Source organism: Salmo salar, chromosome 01 (genome assembly GCF_965601325.2).
Source record: "Salmo salar chromosome 01, fSalSal1, whole genome shotgun sequence".
Classification (NCBI taxonomy): Eukaryota; Metazoa; Chordata; class Actinopteri; order Salmoniformes; family Salmonidae; genus Salmo; species Salmo salar.
In genome coordinates, this window is record NC_138291.1 from 51,388,719 (window position 1) to 51,409,944 (window position 21,226).

General features: G+C 41.4%; 1 protein-coding gene across 1 annotated transcript; it reads right to left on the reverse strand.

Moving 5' to 3' along the window:
• Positions 1-1,104: 1,104 nt before the first annotated feature.
• Positions 1,105-20,661, reverse strand: ubtd1a (ubiquitin domain containing 1a). Its single transcript, XM_014200703.3, has 5 exons — positions 20,421-20,661; positions 18,996-19,082; positions 4,725-4,952; positions 3,558-3,743; positions 1,105-2,270 (listed from the first exon to the last, which is right to left on the reverse strand). Exons 1-5 carry the CDS (start codon positions 20,470-20,472, stop codon positions 2,047-2,049), a joined length of 777 nt encoding a protein of 258 aa, XP_014056178.1. The 5' UTR covers positions 20,473-20,661; the 3' UTR covers positions 1,105-2,046.
• Between the last annotated feature and the right edge of the window lie 565 nt (positions 20,662-21,226).

The window sequence follows — 21,226 nt, forward strand, 5'->3', positions numbered from 1 at the left end:
TGTCCGGTACAGTTCAAACCAGGATTCATCTGTGAAGAGCACACTTCTCCAGCATGCCAGTGGTCATGGAAGGTTAGCATTTGCCCACTGAAGTCGGTTATGACACTGAACTGCAGTCAGGTCAAGATCCTGGTGAGGATGATGAGCACGTAGATGAGTTTCCTTGAGACGGTTTCTGACAGTTTGGGCAGAAATTCTTTGGTTGTGCAATCCCAGTTTCATCAGCTGTCCAGTTGGCTGGTCTCAGACGATCCCGCAAGTGAAAAAGCCGGATGTGGAGGTCCTGGGCTGGCGTGGTTGCACGTGGCCTGCGGTTGAGTCCTGTTGGACATACTGCCGAATTCTCTGAAACTACGCTTATGGTAGAGAAATTAACATAAAATTCTCTGGCAACAGCTCTGGTGGACGTTCCTGCAGTCAGCAAGCCCTCAAAACTTGAGACATATGTGGCATTGTGTTGTGTGACAAAACTGCACATTTTAGAGTGGCCTTTTATTGTCCCCAGCACAAGGTGCACCTGTGTAATGATCACGCTGATTAATCAGCTTCTTGGTATGCCACACCTGTCCTGTGAATGGATTATTTCGGCAAAGTAGAAATGCTCACTAAAAGGGTTGTAAACATATTTGTGCACTCAATTTGAGAGAAATAAGCTTTTTGTGCTTATTGAACATTTCTGGGATCTTTTATTTCAGATCATGAAACATGGGACCAGTGCTTATATTTTTGTTCAGTATATTTGTAATACAGTCACTACTTCTACTACTAGCCCCAATTTTTCTACACTAGTAATTTAAATGTATACACTTGACTACCATAAAAACAGTTTTTGACACTGTTACCATTTGTAGTGACATTTTGTCATTACTCAGGGGACGATTCAGACTTAGGAAATGTATGATTTTTTTAAGCGTTTTGATTTAAGCACTCAGTATTTGGTATTCAGACTTACTTTATGAAGAAATTTAGTAGATTTAAAAACATCTAATCTTGTAGATTATTTAGGGTTAGGAAGGTATTTATGAATCTACCTACTTCATGAAAAAACAAAACTGGTTTAGAGCCTTTATGCACAAAATTCTGAATCAAATAAAGAGGTTTGATTCATTTAGAATGTTTATTCATAAATTCATTCACAAATATTCATCCACTTTTAGTGCACTTTGGAGCATACAAAACTACAGCATGTTATCCATACCTAGTTGGAAAAAGAGAAAATCAAATCAGCTATTTCCACCTTATAAACCAGTATATTCATTTGTTCATCACATTGTTGACTTTTCTTGAACATTTTCACTTAAAAATACATTTCTGCTTATTAAATATATATTCACAATTAAACAAGCATTGAAACAGTATGTAAACATTCTTTCATAAATCTGTCAATATTCTTCTTTACCATTATGTAACGATCAGACAATAGAAATAGTACAAATAGAATGGCTTTTAAATAGAGATCCAATAGAATATTTGTATCATCAGGCAGGATACCTTCCACTGTCCAACCCTATTCATAGTTCAAAGTTCCAGATGAACACAAGGACACACTCACAAGGAAAATAATTCATATACTGTCGGGGACAGAGGTGTAATGGTAGTGGATAATCTGTAGACAGACAGACGCACTGTAGTAAATTCTCCTCATGCCATGATTCTCTTCCAGTTCAGTCTACAGTTTGTCAGTTCTTTGCCAGGCTACACATACGGAGTGAAAATACACAAATTAACAATGTGGGATTATTAGGAAAATATTGGGAAATACAAAAAGAGGATAAGAAATACAAAAGCAAACGTAAACTAATTATCAAATATTATACGCCAAATTCCTTTGCAGTAACCAACAGTCCAGGGTCGTGTCCACTAGACATGAAATGTAAGAAAGTGGTCCGAAACTTGGAGGAACTATCTGAACATGTACAATAAAAACATGTTTGTTTTCTGTTGCAAAACGTTTCCCTACAGTATGCGCTAATGAACACAACCCTGGTGTGTTTAAATTCCAGAGGAGTGAAACAAGGCCTTGCGCCACCTCTCTCTCTCTCTCTCTCAGTTTGGTATGAGTTTGGTTACGGGTGAGTAGTTGTTCACGATGACCTGGACCACAAAGTCTTTTTGTATCTTAGTGTCCTGGAGCCGGGTCTTATCTGTTAGCAGTTTCCCTGCAAAGAACCAGCGTTGGTGGGCCGCTTCAATGTCCTCCTGCCCCTCCAGGGCTGTCTTCAGCTGGGAAATGGAGTCTGACATGGAGGCGCTTATACGTAGGTCCTTACCTGTGGAGGAGAAAGACATTGGTCAAGTTACTTCTACAATCAGGGGTCTGTTCAGGAATGTAGAATGGTGTCTTTCAATTAAGAACTCTAGCTTCAAGGTTTAAAACTGCAACATTTCTCTCTGCCTCATGGCAAAATGTGTAAAATCGCTGGAAATTAGCTTTAAAACTGCAACATTTCCTCTAAGATGCCAAGAGGAGAGCCTTTAAAAAGTTCCTTCCCAGGGCCGAGACTTGGTTCACCCAGCCATGCACTGCCGAAATCATAGTAAAACTCCTTGTATGCTATTTTTTATCTCACTCAAGTTACGAGGGGGTCCCTGATGAATTTGCCATCACAAAAGTCTGAGAACCGCTGGCATAGGCGATTTCAAGACCCAAGACCTGGTTAGATGGTTTCAAGTTAGCTAAAAGGGTGAGTGACTAACTGTGTACTGTTTTGGCAGAGTGAATGTACAAAGACCCCCCCCCCCCCCCCCCCCCCAAGACAACTCTCGTTTGGCTTCAGTCATGGCAGCTGCATTTCTTCATAAACAAGCTGAAAAATAAGGCCAAATCTAGAGCTTCAACACACTGTCAAACAAGATGATGATTATTAGTATTGGAATGACCCTGGGGATTGGGCATGGACTTATCCTGAGTGGTGTACTACTCTAATCTAGATAGAGGAGTAAGCGAGCTAACTTTGGTCAACTCGGGATAACCGGTGACAAAAGTCTGAGCCGTGAGTTGAAGACCAATCAAATTAGATTCCCTCCTTCTTGCAAAGAGTGCATCATCATCCCTTTGTTCTCCGGACCATATTTGAGGAATATTTTTTTTTTTTAATAGTCATATTCAAATACATATCACACAACACAGTTAGTAATGATAGGATGTATTTGAAACGTCACACGCAGTAAAACTTCTAATAGCACATTTCACACCATAGTCTGCTGAATTTGCAGGTTAACTTTTCTTTCATTTTGATTTGGGCAAAAATGAAAATGTGGCACTGACTCCCCCATGGGTTGACTTGCAACTAGTCATGTGCGACATGAACACGCCGTTACAAGCCCAGCTCGAGCAGGCTGGTAATGATAGGATGTAGGCAGGTGTTCGATCAATATTTACCTTTGTAACATGAATGAAGCCTGAGCTTGAATGTGAAGTTAACTGAAGGTAGTTAATTTCAGAAAAGCCTGAGTACATCTATCTAGATTCATAGTGTACCCCTCTTATCTCAATGAAGAACCCCAGAGAGAAATTGAACAACTAAATGACAAAAGGAATAGGGTGTCTCTCTTACCGCACGAGAGACGTACTCGTAGCTGGAACTCCTCTTTAGGAGGAGAGGGAGGCTTTTTCTGCTCCTTTAGATTGGGAGCTTGGCTCTCATTGGTGCATTCAGTGATGAGGTTGGTGGGAGGGGTTAGAGTGTAGGCAGGAAGCTGGTAGCGGTTCCCCAGCTCATCATAACTCTCTGTCAGTGTACCTGGATGGGACAGATAGACACAAAACAAACCTCAGTAACACTCAGTGAGAAGTAACACTCAGTGACAAATCAACCCCCAGCCTCTAGGGACCCCTAGACTAGAGGTGGCCAAACCTGTGCCCGGATCTACAGCGCAGGCTTTTGCTCTCGCCCTGCTGAAACACACCCGATTTTGCAATGTTCTGTTTAGAAAATAATACTAGAATGATGCAATACCACATGTCAAACACGCACATACATTGGAGAGGAGCTTTCCCCCTCTGCTGTGTCCATAATGTCTATGTAGCTAAATCCCTGAGGTCTTGTCATGCTGCCCAGGACTATTATATAACTACACAGCAGTAATCTGACAACCACAGAGACACACAGATCTCAAATCAGCTAACTGGTCATGAATTATGTCACCCGTAGCCTGGTGGAACCAGACTGATCGCAGTGTTAAGTGAAACATAAATGGTAAGCCCTCTGTCATGTGATCAGGCTGGTTCCATCAGGATACATCACCCAGGCTATAAAAATACATGGTGGAGCTATTACTATATTGACGCCAGTGCAATCCATTCAGATCTCCACAAGTGCATTACACTCCCTATCTAAAACCTAATAGGGTTCTTTGGATGTTGCAATAGGAGAACCCTTTGAAGAACCCTTGTTGGTTCTAAGCAGAACCGTTTTGGGTTCCATGTAGAACCCTTTCCACAGGGAGATTCTACATGAAACCAAAAATGATTCTAACTGGAACCAAAAAGGATTTTACCTGGAACCAAAAAGGGTTCTCCTATGGTGACAGCCGGAGAACACTTTTGGGGTCGATTTGGGCTAAGGCATAGGTTTGATATAGCATTATAATGTCCGTCAGGTTGGTGCCAAATGTTATAAATACTAATGTTATATTAGTTAGATGTTACAAGTTAGTTATTGAGATGGAACGTGCGTGTGAGTTTGTGTGTCTGCGTGCGTGTACGCGCATGCGTGTCTCACCGTGTGGTAGTGTGATGCAGGCTCCGTCCACTATGGCCTGAGCCAGTTCCAGGTCGTTAACCTCTGCAGCCACTGCTGCCGCTCGGAGCGCGTCCCAAATCTCCTTCCTGCCGTCAAAGGCTGGCGCCGTGTCCCAAAACTCATCCCTCTTACTCCTCAGCTGGCCCTCAGTCATAGGGTACTCACTCTTCCATTTAGGGCACTCCTTCTTCAGGGGCTCATTGCGTCCTGAATGGAAATAAAGAAAAAGTAAATACATCAGGTTGCGTATATTTAATGAGGATATTTAATTCAGCGTTTCGATCTGAATGTACACGGCCATTCCTCTGAATATCATGCAATAGAACACTTATTACAGAGTTTAGCTTACCAGCTCTCATTCATTGTCATTTTCAAATGCCAATCATGCGTGGCCGGAGCTAGCCATTGTATAAAGGATTATTAGGGGGCTTGTCTATATTCAGAAGTAGTAGACATCCACAGACTATTCTCTTGTCTGTCTTTGACTCATGGCATCAATTGAGGAACAGTGAGTGAGAAAACATGTAGGGAGAACAGAAACAACCAAAGCAGAATCGTATAATTTGACAAAATAGTACAGAAGTGAATAGTCCTGGACCTCAACATGCAAGCACACCACATTCTAGAAAAACTAAACTTTGCATGTAACATGAAGATCAGATGCATTCATCTTCAAGGTGGATAACAATCAGCTTACAGGATGGACAGAACTACAGAATAACAATAAACACCAATCATTATATAAAAAGGTGACAAGTAAATGTAACGAGGCAGAAAGTAACCCTCAACAGGAATAGTTATTTAGGCACCCTGTCAATGTCTGCCTCTGAGAAAACCAGAAACCTTTGAGTAAATCTCCCCCGTGGTTGCCAGGTTGGCCTAGGTCCCTAGGTCTCACAAGGTTTAAAGATTGGCCAGAGATCCATATGTAAGGTTCAGGGATATCTGGGGCTTAACTTTATACTGCTGAAGCACATCTCAAGAAGAGGTGTGTGTACCCCTCTGTAAGCATCTTCAGCGTAGAGACTCTAGGTATAATAGTGGTAGTCATTGTGGTCGTAGTGGAGTATACAGTACAGGAAACTAAGGTCACTTTGATTCAGAGAGAGAGGGGGGGGGGAATCAAAGTGATTATTTATAGTGCAGTGGACTATCCAGAGTTACATACACACACACACTCATTTTAGTGGACAACAGTCCAGTGGATTACTGCAGTAATCAGGCACCACATAACAGGATTTAGCTCCTGCTATCCCACGATGCATTGCTCTGAAAGGTGAGTGTTGAGTGGAGACTGACAGGTGACTGCTACAGACTCAACGGACCTCAAAATTATGATAAACAACTGCATTCTGAAACAAATCCATATTTCTTAGATCACGAACAAACATAAACCTGAAATGGGAATGGAAAGTGTACAACCAGAGGTGCAACTATCACTGGGAACAGGGGGGACATGACCCAGATACTCCCTTGGTCACAGGCAGTAGCTGCGACAGCAGATGTTCTGACTTTATACACGGCACTCTTTGAGAGAGGTAGTTAGCAAACCAGGCCAAAGACCCCTCAGAGACACCAATACTCCTTAGCTGGCCCACAAGAATGGAATGGTCTACCATATCAAAAGCTTTGGCCAAGTCAATCAAAATAGCAGCACAACTTTGCTTAGAATCAAGGGCAATGGTGACATCATTGAGGACCTTTAAGGTTGCAGTGACACATCCAAAACCTGAGCGGAAACGAGATTGCGTACCCGAGAGAATACAATAGACGTCAAGAAAGCCAGTCAGTTTTTCCAACACTTTTGATAAACAGGGCAAAATAGAAATTGGCCTATAACAGTTAGGATCAGCTTGATCTGCCCCTTTAAATAAAGGACGCACCGTAGCTGCCTTCCAAGAAATGAGAACCTCCCCAGAGAGGAGAGACAGGTTAAAAAAGGTCAGAGACAGGCTTGGCGATGATAGGGGCAGCAACATTTATTTCCAGTGCTGAGCTAGTAGTGTAACAGAAACGTAACGTTACTACAGTAATGGTTCATCCCCTCTCGACTGAAGATGTGTCTCAAGAGAATGAGCTACTGTGATTGCTCAACTAAAAGTTTTGAGATTATGCTGCGGGACTTAGAGGTAAATTGTGGTTTAGTACAGTACCCTGCGTCACTACTTCATTGCTCCAGGCCAGAGCAAGGGGGAGTTAGAGCACTAATTATGCTTTTGGGTCCCAAGGCGCTACTTTGTCTCTAACTGACAATGAATGGGCGACATAAACCAAATAGAAACTGATAATTGTGCACGACTTCAAAATTGAATTTCAATTAACTGAATGATGAGGATGAAGAAGGTGATTCAATTTAGAACAATAGCGTAAGAATTGCTATTCCTCTGTCCTGAACATGCACACCCAGAAAAATACTTTTTTTGGTTACACTTGTCAGTATTACTTAGTAAAACTGTATTTACACTAAGGTTTTTATTCTAAGAGAAACCTAGACTACAATTAGGGTGTGGAAATGTTAGGATTATTTTGCTCTTACTGTAGTACTGTAGCCTACTCCCGACCAGTCACGTTGTGCAGCGCCCGAGTGGCACAGTGGTATAAGACACTGCATCGCAGTGCAAACTGCGTTGCTACAGATGCTGGTTCAATACCAGTGCTGGCCGTGACCGGGAGACCCATGAGGTGACGGTAGACTTTTGGTTTCTCTCCCTCTAAAAACAGAAATAAATAATTCTAAATAACAAACTGCCTTTATTTTCAAATTAATAGCAATGTCTCACCCCATGTTAAAGGATGGCCATTTTCCTCATTCACTTTACATTATTTTATCTCCAAAATATCGTTATTTTTTTAAACAAGCCATAGAAAGTTGGTTGCAATTTCAGTTTAATCCACCAGAAAAGACCGAACAAATAATACAATAAAAATTGTGGTTAAACTCAAATATACTAATTGATTAAAAAAAACTTTAGCAATTGGAACCTTTAACAAGTGTAAGGGGAAAAAAGTATTATAATTATTATTAACCTTGTTTTTCACAAGTGTATCTTGTTTTTCACAAGTGTAATGGGCTATTAGCAGGACAATATATAGTGGTAATCTTGATCACGGCTCCCGAGTGGCGCAGTCGCGTAGGCACTGCATCTTAGTGCAAGAGGATTCACTACAATCTCTGGTTTGAATCCAGGCTGTATCACATCCGACCGTGATTGGAAAGTCCCATAGGGCGGCGCTAAATTATTATTATTAATTAAGAATTATATAAAAGCTGCTAAGATATTCTCACAGATCAGATTTGCCCTAACGAAAAATGGCCCTTAGAATCCTCCAATCCTCTAAATGTTATTGAAACAAATATTTGTAGATATTCTGTAGGTCTACCGTAGGCGACATGAGTCTCACTAGTGTTGAGTAATGTGCTGTTAAAAGTGGTGTCGGTATTATTTATTTAAAAAGCATATTGAAGTTAGAAGCAATTGGATTTGAAGCAATAGCCTACCTGCGAATGATCAACTATTTCAGCACCGTGTCGCACTGCTCTGAGACAAGCATGGGGATTGGTCTTGATAAATCACAAAAAAATATATTTTCACTGAATCTCCATTTGGGTATTGGTTAGACTACAATTAGGGTGTGGAAATGTTATGCTCTTAGTTCTGTAACCTACTCCCGGCCGTCACGTTGTACAGCTCCATATTTTCCGTTCCCCTGAGGATTTCGTTTTTCTTGGAATAGAAATACCATAATATTAATCAAATTAATTAAGCTACATTTCTTAAAAATCAATCCCATATACTATGTTCTTACAAAAAAAGGGTTTTAATTCTCTAGTACAGTCAATATTGAAGGCTATCAAATGCTTCACAAAGATGCCCTCTGGTGGTCAAACTAGCACTAACTAGCATTAATGGTAACAATGGCTGACAATTAAATAACGTGCCATAGAATTCTGCGGCAACCCGCAAGGTGTGCTGCAGTATGACAAAACTTTTAAGTTAGAACCACTGTAGCTAGCTAGTAGATACCACAGCCAGTTCAGCTCTAGTCTCTAGCCATCTGTCAACTGTTGTGTGTATGGAAATGTTTTGTAGCCTTTTGTCCCATTTCAACAGAAGTAATTTCACTTGGCTTGTTTTCATCAGTTGATGTACCATTAGAGCTAGCCAAAAGTTGGCTAACGTTAGCTAGCTACAGTACTAGTCAAAAGTTTGAACACACCTACTCATTCAAGGGTTTTTCTTTAGTTTCACTATTTTCTACATTGTAGAATAATAGTGAAGACATCAAAACTATGAAATAACACATGGAATCATGTAGTAACCAAAAAAGTGTATTTTATATCTTAGATTCTTCAAAGTAGCCACCCTTTGCATTGATGACAGCTGCACACTCGTCATTCTCTCAACCAGCTTCACCTGGAATACTTTACTCTCTCTGCTTTTCCTCTCTTGAGTTCCCACAGATGCTGAGCTGATGCTGGGCTGCTTTTCCTTCACTCTGTGGTCCAACTCATCCCAAAACATCTCAAATGGGTTGAGGTCAGGTGATTGTGGAGGCTGGGTCATCTGATGCAGCATTCCATCACCTTCTTGTTCAAATAGCCCTTACACAGCCTGGAGGTGTGTTGGGTCATTGTCCTGTTGAAAAACAAATGATAGTCCCACTAAGCTCAAACCAGATGGGATGGCGTATCGCTGCAGAATGCTGTGGTAGCCATGCTGATTAAGTGTACCTTGAATTCTAAATAAATCACAGACACTGTCACCAGAAAAGCACCATCACACCTCCTCCTCCATGCTTCACGGTGGGAACCACACATGCGGAGATCATCCATTCACCTAGTCTGCGCCTCACAAAGACACAGCGTTTGGAACCAAAAATCTCACATTTGGACTCATCAGATCAAAGGACAGATTTCCACCGGTCTAATGTCCATTGCTCGTGTTTCTTGGCCCAAGCAAGTCTCTTCTTCTTATTGGTGTCCTTGTGAGGAAGACCTGGGAGAAGCTATTGATGATGATGAATGGATACAGATATGTTTGAATGCCCAGTCATGTTCATATTATCTCAGACATAAATTACTGCAGTTTAAGACCATCCATAGAACATACTAAACTGAGCAAAAAAAATAAACGCCGAGCAAAAAAAATAAACGTCCCATTTTCAGGACCCTGTCTTTCAAAGATAATTAGTAAAAATCCAAATAACTTCACAGATCTTCATTGTAAAGGGTTTTACCTTTTTTGGGCTAGGGGGCAGTACTCGGAATTTCGGGTGACTGACGTGCCCAAAGTAAACTGCCTGTTACCCAGGCCCAGAAGCTAGGATATGCATATAATTGGAAGCACTGGATAGAAAACACTCTGTGAAGTTTCCAAAATGGTTAAAATAACATCTGTGAGTATAACAGAACTGATATGGCAGGAGAAAACCTGAGGAAAATCCATCCAGGAAATGGGATTTTTTTTGATGCGAGTTGTTTTCCATTGAAAGCCTATTGACTATATAAGAGTTTAGGGGCCAGATTGCAGTTCCTATGGCTTCCACTAGATGTCAACAGTCTTTAGACATGGTTTCAGGCTTGTTTTCTGAAAAATGACGAAGAATAAGACCTTTTGGTATGTGGTCTATGGAATCATGCAGTACTGGTTTGCGCGCGACTGTGTGCACGCTCTTCGTTCTTTTTCCCTTTCTATTGAATACGCTATTGTCCGGTTGAAATATTATCGATTATTTAGATAATTGACAACCTAAGGATTAATTATAAACATTGTTTGACATGTTTCGACGAACTTTACCGGTACTATTAGGATGTATTCGTCTGCGTGTTTTGACCGCCTTTGAGCCAGTGGATTACTGAACAAAATGCTCCAACAAAACTGAGTTTTTGGGATATAAAGAGGGACTTTATCGAACAAAACAACCATTTATTGTGTAGCTGGGACCCTTTGGATAGCCAACAGAGGAAGATCTTCAAAGGTAAGTGATTTATTTTATCGCTATTTCTGACTTTCGTGACGCCTCTGCTTGGTTGAGAAATGTTTGTATGCTTTTGTATGCGGGTGCTGTCCTCAGATAATCGCATGGTATGCTTTCGCCGTAAAGCCTTTTTGAAATCTGACAAAGCGGCTGGATTAACAAACTAATCTTTTAACCGATGTTTAACACTTGTATTTTCATGAATGTTTATTATTACTATTTTTGTAATTTGAATTTGGCGCTCTGCAATTTCACAGGATGTTGTCGAGGTGGGACGCTAGCGTCCCAATGAGCCCAAAGACGTTAAACACTGTTTCCCATGCTTGTTCAATGAACCAAAAACAATGAATTAACATGCACCTGTGGAACGGTTGTTAAGACACTAACAGCTTACAGACGGTAGGCAATTAAGGTCACAGTTTTGAAAACTTAGGACACTAAAGAGGCCTTTCTACTGACTCTGAATAACACCAAAAGAAAGATGCCCAGGGTCCCTGCTCATCTGCGTGAACGTGCCTTAGGCATGCTGCAAGGAGGCATGAGGACTGCAGATGTGGCCAAGGCAATAAATTGCAATGTCCGTACTGTGAGACGCCTAAGACAGAGCTACAGGGAGACAGGACGGACAGCTGATCGTCCTCGCAGTAGCAGACCATGTGTAACAACACCTGCACAGAATCGGTACATCCGAACATCACACCTGCGGGACAGGTACAGGATGGCAGCAACAACTTCCCGACTTACACCAGAAACGCAAAATCCCTCCATCAGTGCTCAGACTGTCCGCAATAGGCTGAGAGAGGCTGGACTGAGGGCTTGTAGGCCTGTTATAAGGCAGGTCCTCACCAGACATCACCGGCAACAATGTCACCTATGGGCACAAACCCACAGTCGCTGGACCAGACAGGACTGGAAAAAACTGCTCTTCACTGACGAGTCGCGATTTTGTCTCACCAGGGGAGATGGTCGGATTCACGTTTATTGTTGAAGTAATGAGCGTTACACCGAGGCCTGTACTCTGGAGCGGGATCAATTTGGAGGTGGAGTGTCTGTCATGGTCTGGGGCGGTGTGTCACAGCATCATCGGACTGAGCTTGTTGTCATTGCAGGCAATCTCAACGCAGACATCCTCATCCCTCATGTGGTACCCTTACTGCAGGCTCATCCTGACATGACCCTCCAGCATGACAATGCCACCAGCCATAGTGCTCGTTCTGTGCATGATTTCCTGCAAGACAGAAATGTCAGTGTTCTGCCATGGCCAGCGAAAAGTCCAGATCACAATCCCATTGAGCACATCTGGGAACTGTTGGATCGGACGGTGAGGGCTAGGGCCATTCTACCCAGAAATGTCCGAGAACTTGCAGGTGCCTTGGTGGAAGAGTGGGGTAACATCTCACAGCAAGAATTGGCAAATCTGGTGCAGTCCATGAGGAGATGCACTGCAGTATTTAATGCAGCTGGTGGCCACACCAGATACTGACTGTTACTTTTGACCCCCCCTTTGTTCAGGACACATTATTCCATTTCTGTTAGTCACATGTTTGTGGAACTTGTTCAGTTTATGTCTTAGTTGTTGAATCTTATGTTCCTACAAATATTTACATATGTTAAGTTTGCTGAAAATAAACGCAGTTGACAGTGAGAGGACGTTTCTTTTTGTGGAGTAATCCATTGAGGAGGCCACAGAGATGACATGGTCCAATATTATGGAAATTGTGGCTCAGATGCACAAGGCACGTCTCTCTCCAGAATGCGTTCTCTCCCGCCATTCATTGTTTCATAACTTTATTGTGTGCATTGTTTGCTGTGTCTATTAATTCCCCATTACACACAGTGCATTCGGAAAGTATTCAGACCCCTTGACTTTTTCCACATTGTTACGTTACAGCCTTATTCTAAAATTGCTTAAATTTTTGGTTTCTCAGCAATCTACACGCAAAATACCCCATAATGACCAAGCGAAAACAGGTTTTTGCAAATGTATTAAAAATAAGAAACAGAAATACCTTATTTACATAAGTACTCAGATCCTTTTCTATGAGACTCTAAATTGAGCTCAGGTGCATCCTGTTACCATTGATCATACTTGAGATGTTTTTACATCTTGATTGGAGTCCACCTGTCGTAAATTCAATTGATTGGACATGATTTGGAAAGGCACACACCTGTCTATAAGGTCCCACAGTTGAGAGTGCGTGTCAGAGCAAAAACCAAGCGATGAGGTCAAAGGAATTGTCCGTAGAGCTCCGAGACAGGATTGTGTCAAAGCACAGATCTGGGAAGGGTACAAAAAAATGTTTGCAGCATTGAAGATCCCAAGAATACAGTGGCCTCCATCACTCTTAAGTGGAAGAAGTTTGGAACCACCAAGACTCTTCCTAGAGCTGGCCGCCAGGCCAAACTAAGCAATCAGGGGAGAAGGTCCTTGGTCAGGGAGGTGACCAAGCACTCGATGGTGACTCTGATAGAGCTACAAAGTTCCTCTGTGGAGATGGGAGAACCTTCCAGAAGGACAACCATCTCTGCAGCACTCCACCAATCAGGCATTTATGGTAGAGCGGCCAGACGGAAGCCACTCCTCAGTAAAAGGAACATGACAGCCCGCTTGGAGTTTGCCAAAAGGCACCTAAAGGACTCTCAGACCATGAGAAACAAGATTCTCTGGTCTGATGAAACCAAGATTGAACACTTTGACCTGAATGCCAAGTGTCACGTCTGGATGAAACCTGCACCATCCTAGTGAAGCATGGTGGTGGCAGCATCATGCTGTGGGGATGTTTTTCAGCGGCAGGGACAGGGAGACTAATCAGGATCGAGGGATAGATGAACAGAGCAAATTACAGAGGGATCGTTGATGAAAACCTGCTCCAGAGCGCTCAGGACCTCAGACTGGGGCGAAGGTTCACCTTCCAAGAGGACAACAACCCTAAGCACACAGCCAAGACAATGAACGACTGGCTTCGAGACATGTCTCTGAATAACCTTGAGTGGCCCAGCCAGAGCCTGGACTTGAACTGGATCGAACATCTCTGGAGAGATCTGAAAATATCTGTGTAGGGACGTTCCCCATCCAACCTGACAGAGCTTGAGAGGATCTGCAGAGAAGAATGGGAGAAACTCCCCAAATACAGGTGTGCCAAGCTTGTAACGTCATACCCAAGAAGACTTGAGGTTGTAATCACTGCCAAAGATGTTTCAACAAAGTACTGACTAAAGGGTCTGAATACTTGTGAAAATTTGATATTTCAGTAGTTTATTTTTAATACATTTGCAAAAAAATCTAAAAAACAGTTTTTGCTTTGTCACTACGGGTATTGTATGTAGATTGAGGGGGAAAATCAATTTTAGAATATGGCTCTAACGTAACAAAATGTGTAAAAAGTCAAGGGGTCTGAATACTTTCCGAATGCACTGTTTATAGCTAAATGATCTTAACCAGTGGAATTATTTTTTTTATTATTACACCATTTCTGAAATATTATATTTAAGTATGTAAATGAGGCAATATACTGTAAATGTGCCTATACCACCAATCCACTTTCTGGACACTGAATGAAGTGTGAGAGCAAAATTACAAGATTATGTTATAATACTGCTATTGCATCAAATGGTTGTTTTATGGAATAGAATAGGGTTCTTAGAACACTCTGTGTGTGAGTTGGGCCTTTGGGGCTTAATGCTGACAGTGGATTTACGACGCCTTGGTGATAAAACATAAAGACAGCATTCCATAGCATGAGTTGGTGTTTGTGTGCCGGGAGGTACCAGGGTGGAGATGGCTCGGGTATGGATAATGATGAGGGGAACCTTGTTTTGGGGGCCAGACCCTGTTTTCCACACAATCAGAACAGTCTTTACGGCAGATACCGTCTGCTGTGAATTATAAAATGATTTCATCCGAAGTCTCACCTTGTGACCCATTCCACACATCTGTTGTTTGTCATGTAGACTAAGGGGGTGTATCTTTGCTATAAAAGGTGTTTGTGTTCTTTGTCTCAGGGCTCTCAACGAATCATCTAAAGGTGGTTCGTCGACCAGCCATCGTTATGGCAGAGCACTCACATCATTCACTTGTGTGTGTGTGAGATGCTCTCCGTAATAATAAGTGAATAAAGACTTAGTTTAAGTCTGACTTGTGTGAAAAGTTTGTCTCTCCTCATTTGATAATAAAGAAATAACCACCACCACAAAAATCAGCATATTTTGGGGGGTTTCATTTGAATAAGACAGTCCAGGACGGTTCACAGATTGCGGATAAACACTATTTTCATCTTAGCATCTAAAAAAACCCTACTGCCATGTATGAGCAATATTTCTGCATATATTGTATTCTCTAAGATATCACATCATTTTCAAGATATCAACAATTGCTTAAAAGTCTAAAGAATACATTTCAGAAGAAGCAGACAAAATGTGGTGAATGCACATGCTTCTGAAGCCAAGATATGATACAGCCATATCCATCACATCCACAAACGTTATGGATGTTACGGGTATCATAACGCTGAAAAAGGATACCGAAAAAAGAGAGAACAATTATAAACCATATAAAACCTTGACGAAAGAGAGCTTTCCAGAGACATTTTCAAGACGATCTGATGTAAGAGGCATATTTTACAAAAACATGGATGTAACATTGCCTGTCCCAATCACACCCCTATCTTCACAAGACGTAAGAACTAGCAAATAAAACTCAAGACACTTCTATTCGGGCATCATCAAAATCTCAACTTCATAAACACTACTGTGAGTGTGAAAACAAGCTCTGTGAGAACTTTCTAAACACTGTGAAATACGATTGTCTGAAAAGCCATATTTGAGACATGGTCTCCTATTCTGTAATGGACAAATTTAAATGTAACTATTTCATAAAGGGACATAGTGAATGCTATGGAGTGTCCATCAGGGACTGCAAAACACTGAACAAAGTGCTGATTTGCCCCTAGAATCACATAATAGGCATTACAATGCCTTGGGTGATGGCACTGGTATAGTAATACAGGAGGGAGGTCAGAGCTAACAGAATGATCCCAGGGCAGCCACCTGGACTCCAGCCCGTCTACTAAACCATTTCCAGGAAGTAGATTAGAGGAGTAGATCAGAAACTGGAGGTTCTGATGAATGGGATAGTACTTGCTGCGCAGCCCAAAGCACAATGACCCCTAAAGTTTAAATCTGTGACTCCCTTGAATACCAGTCAACAAAAATCCTTGCATCAATGCACTCATATTTCATGCAAATCTAAAGAATTTATGTTTCCCTCATACAGGCAGTGGCTATAATGGAGGTTTGATGCTGGTCTCCAGCCCTGACAGATGGTGCACAATACATCAACAGTCAAACATCACTGGGAAACATACAAATCCTTTGTGTGCTGCAGGTTAGGCTATGTTAGAGTTTAACAGCGATCCCGCCACTTTTCAACCTCATTCATTATCTCCAGCACCAAACCAGTGCCTACATATGTGAAAACAGAGCCTTTCTATGATCTGTGTTTAAAATAAAATAAGAAGAAAAGTCCTAAAAAATGCTTCTCTGACACCACAGGGTAGGATTAGCAAGAGGGATGGTATTTTGTTGCTCCCCACATCACTGTGGATTTCATAGTGTTTTAAAATCCTGTTTTAACTTTTGATGATGTCATGGGGTAGAATTTCTTTCTACAAAAAGGTAGAAATGTGCCGTTTTCACATATTTAGACACTGGTATTGTGTTTGAGATAATTAAAATTAGGTTGAAAAGTGGTGGAATTGCCCTTTAATAGTCACTATTATATAGTTATTACACAAGTTTGACTACTGATACTACTACAGTATATTTCCATAATAATTAGTCTAAGTTCCATTATTTACATTACACACTTCCTTCTCCTCATTGCCCTTCAGAGGGGTTGGGTTAAATGCGGAAGACACATTTCAGTTGAATACCTTCAGTTGGACAACTGACTAGGTACCCCCCTTTCCCTTTCCCTTCATAAACATCCCCCGTTCCCTGTTAACTGAATTCATGAAGTGAGGTAGGTTATATTAACACGTCATACTATAGCTTAAGACAGATGTATTACAACCTAATAACAAGTTGTTACTAATATCTAAATGGCCACATCTTACACTTCAACATGTTGGAAAACAAACTACACACCGACTTAATACTTTTATGTTATTGGCAATTGCAGCTCTAGAAAGATGAGGCTCACTAACACAGTCATCCAGCACTCCAACAATCCATAGTCCATCTGCATCCGTACTCACTTTTCAGCACCACCTTAATGGGAGACTGTGAGGGGTGGTACGGATGGTAGTCCCTAGAGTTAGCGACTCCCATGTTCTTCTCTTTCTCTCTCCCAGCGATTTGATGTGTGTGTCAGACACACAATCTCTTAGTTCCAGATACTGTTGTTTAAATCAAACACTGACTCAGCGTCAGAAAAAACAGCCTTTCAGAGTCTCCAACCACAAATTGGAGCTTACGTCTCTCTGTCTAAGAAGGTTGCAGTGGTCAAGGGTATGATCCCACCACCTGGACTAGATTCTCACGCTTTGGCTATCCGTGACGACTACAGTTATCCTTGTGGAGTCTGAGCTAGGTTAGCTAGCTGTTGTGGCACTTCCCCAGTTCTTTACTAACGAATGCCTGAATAACACACACACACACACACACACACACACACACACACACACACACACACACACACACACACACACACCCAGCCTCCCAAAATACCACAGGATCAATATATGACAGATGGAATATCTGGCTGCATATGCCATAAACAGCATCTATCAATAGTATCCTATCCAGATTGGCTAGGTAGGCAGCTAATGCTTACACAACAGCACTAATCCAATTAGTATTTAGGGGAAGATGTGGAAGAGGTCAAGAATAACCCAAGTCAACACCACAACCCCATTATAGACTTTAAACTCTGGTCAGACCATACTAATCTGCTGTGAATGGGATTGCACCTGTTGATGGGCAGTTCAAGGTATACACCATTGTACAGCTGTTTGGGGGTAGATAATTCTAGGTAGAATCCATTGTTCATCTCTTTGGTGGGAGGGGGGGACGACTTCTTGGTATAATCCAATGTATATGTTACCTGTTTGTTAAGAAACAAACTTGGCCTTGGAAAGTTCCAGGTATGATCCATTGCAGACCAGCCTAGACCAGAGACTACAGCTTCTGTAGAACAATGCTTAGAACAAGGGTCTTACATTAGCTTAACCATCATTTAGATTTGATATATTATGCCAATTACGCTTTTATCCAAAGTGACTAACAGTCATGCGTGCATCCATTTTATGTATGGGTGGTCCACGGAATCAAACCCACTATCCTGGCATTGCAACCTCCATGCTCTACCAATTGAGCAACAGAGGACCACGTACAATCATATGACAATCCTAACAAAAAGGACCAAATGTTTTTGATGTCATAGGCGACATTGTAAACAAATAATGTAGTATATGGGTAAATCCATTTGAATTAAATCACTTTTTGACCACACCCCTTTTCATTTAAGCAAAACTTTCAATACGTGTTTGCCCATAGAAGGTCAGAAAGTGACCTTTTGGACCTGAATGCCAAAATATTTAGGAATTAGAGGTGCTCAAAGTTTAAACCCTGTTTGAAAGCTGATGGGTTCCTCTTTTTAATAGAGGCCATCAAAACTCTGTTTTCTCACACAATTTCATAGCACAGCCTATAGAAATGTTGCGCAACAAGAACACATTTCATCCTATGCATCAACCAGCTATGAGGAGCTGGCTCTCACTACGCAACAGGTGATCATATTATGCTAAAACTCTGAATAACAGGGCTCTAATGAAGTGTTTGATTTGATTTTCGATTTGCATTTGCATTGATGTCAGAGTGATTAGAGGGACACTAGCAACTGGCAGTTAGCAAGTTAGGTAGGCTACTACTAATGACCATCGGAAGCATCAGAGCACAGTTTTGGAGAAGTGTAGTTACTGTGACTCAATGGTCACGTGGAATTTCACTGCGGTAATGACTCCTGACTGCCAGCAGTAATATGGTCACCATAACAGCCCTAGTTACCGGTGTTTCTGTAGCGCACATGAGATGGAGTTTGCAAAACAAATGGCCACTGGATAGATACAAATAATCATGATATCATTCTGTCAGGTAGGCATAGGCTACTTTGAGTGAAGTATACACAATGCCCACTGAAAAAAAGTGGGTATATGACATATACCCTCCACTACACCACTGTCTGCAGAGCATTATACAGTCAGAATTTCTTACCTCCTCGTTTTTTGCTCCATGTAGAGTTCCTGGCAGGTCCTGGTCCATCCAGCTGATCCCTCCCTACACACCCGCCCATGACTGTCTCTGCAGAGCCATACAATTACATAACATCAGTAGCTACATAACATCAGGAAAACACACACACACACACACAGAGATAAAAGATTAACAGTTATCAATCAGTTATAATGTTGCCAAACAAATGCAAGGGAAGGGGAGCTATTGAAATATAGAAACAAAACAAATCATAGACATTGTGTTTTTTTAATTCATCCAAAGACTACTTGTCAGTATGATATATACCTGCAAAACACATTCCATATTTGGATGGTCAATGACATTGGCTCATTGTTTAATTGGTAATACTGTAATGGCAACATGTACATGCCACATCTACCATGAGCTGTCAACGTGTCTGACAGCTCGAGCTCACAAACTGCAATTAAGATAGCAAGATGGCTTTTTCCATTAGCCTGAAGGCCTGACATTGAATTGCATTGGATTGGATTCAACATTCCACATAAATGTGCATTTGGATCAGGAAAGTTTCCTCTCTCAACCTCTACAAACCCAGTATGTTTAATAAAATTATATTTTACTGGTTGTCCGTGCGATTGGTCCTTTTGCAGGTAAGAATGTGAGACAATATATCCACAGGAAAGTATGATTACATTAACTTTTCAAAAGCACTGGTAGTCACCTGAAGCACGTGCAGAACCAGGTAAACACATGCACGAGCTCCTGCTGATGCTTCAGGTGATAGAAATCTGAACGCATACTACTTTGAAACGTTCAGGTAATTATATTGTCCTATGGATATATTGTCTCACATTCCTACTTGCAAAATGACCAATGACCAATATAATTGTATTCTAGCCTGGGCAGCCACTAATGCCTAGGAATGCTAGTCCCAGATGTTGCCTGTCGCATTCAACCAATCCTGTTGCATCAGTCAGGCTGAAGGGGCAGAAAGTAAGCATAGTTGCCCCTTTTTTCTGCCTTCTCATAATTCAATTTAGTTAAGGAGGAAATCGAAGCCTTTGCATGAATGGAGAATGGTGTATGTACGAACTGGTCGCTGGAGGTCACAAGTGTATTACCAGCTGTACACATCAAGCCAAAGTGATAGTAAAGATCCATAAAACCACTAGCGGCTTCGCAGGCAAATTTCATTCAACATTCTGGATTGTGGGATTGAGAGGAATTTTCCTGATCCACATACATGCTCATTTATGCCCGACGTAGAATTTAATGCAATTCGATGTCGGGTCTTCAGGCTGTTTCCACGTCTTGATTTTGTATCTATCAAATCAATGCAAATGTGGCTTAAAAACTACACACATTAAACAATTCTGTCAGCGCTGTTATTTGCAATTATTGCATTGGTAAACAATCAATTCAACAAAACAGGTTTTTATTTACCAGATATCCAGTTCGTTAAACTCAGCATTCGTCTGCAGTTGGCTTGCCACATCCAAATAACTTAAACTCCAAAGTTAGTTCTGGATTCAGCTGCAGCGATACGTGAAAGGAGACACGAGGAGTCAGCAGTTTTGCGCTGTGTCTGTCCTGTCACCTTTGCGCCAACAGGTGCTTATTCTCACAGCGGCTGTGGCAAACTTGACCTGTGTGAAGCTAGCCATAATAAGGAATAGCCACAATAGTGGAATTTGAGGTTCGCCTTAAAAATAAAAGTCCCAATTGAACGTGATTCAAACGGATATAAATAGTGGAATCATGGACTAGATTTTTATTTCAACCTTTATTTAGATCATGCTAAACAAGGTCGGAATGTTCTATAAAAATTCAACGAAAGACAATAATTAGTTAATTTGACACAAAAAAAGAAAACATCAGTTGAATTCGCACTCTGGATGTATTATACTTTAGAATTGCAATGGGGACTTACAGTGCATTCGGAAAGTATTCAGACCCTTTGACTTTTTCCACATTTTGTTACGTTACAGACTTATTCTAAAATTGATTGTCGTTTTTCCCCCTCATCAATCTACACACTATTGCATTTTGTTTAATTTATAACATTCCGACCTTGTTAAGCATTATCTAGTCAAAATATGGAATGATTCCACTATTTGTTGTATGCGTTTGAATCACTTTCAATGAGGCAACTTTTATTTTGAAGGTAAACCGCACGTTCCACTAGCGTGGCTAATCCTTATTGTGGCTAGCTTCACAAGACTGTGCCTGCTCTGACCCCAGCGTCCCAA

Coding starts and splice junctions, on each gene's coding strand:
- ubtd1a (XM_014200703.3), bottom strand. CDS start 20,472: ATGTGGCAAGCCAACTGCAGACGAATGCTGAGTTTAACGAACTGGATA. Junction 4,953..18,995: donor ATGGAGCAAAAAACGAGGAG/GTAAGAAATTCT, acceptor ATTTCCATTCAG/GACGCAATGAGCCCCTGAAG. Junction 2,271..3,557: donor ACGAGTACGTCTCTCGTGCG/GTAAGAGAGACA, acceptor TCTCCTCCACAG/GTAAGGACCTACGTATAAGC.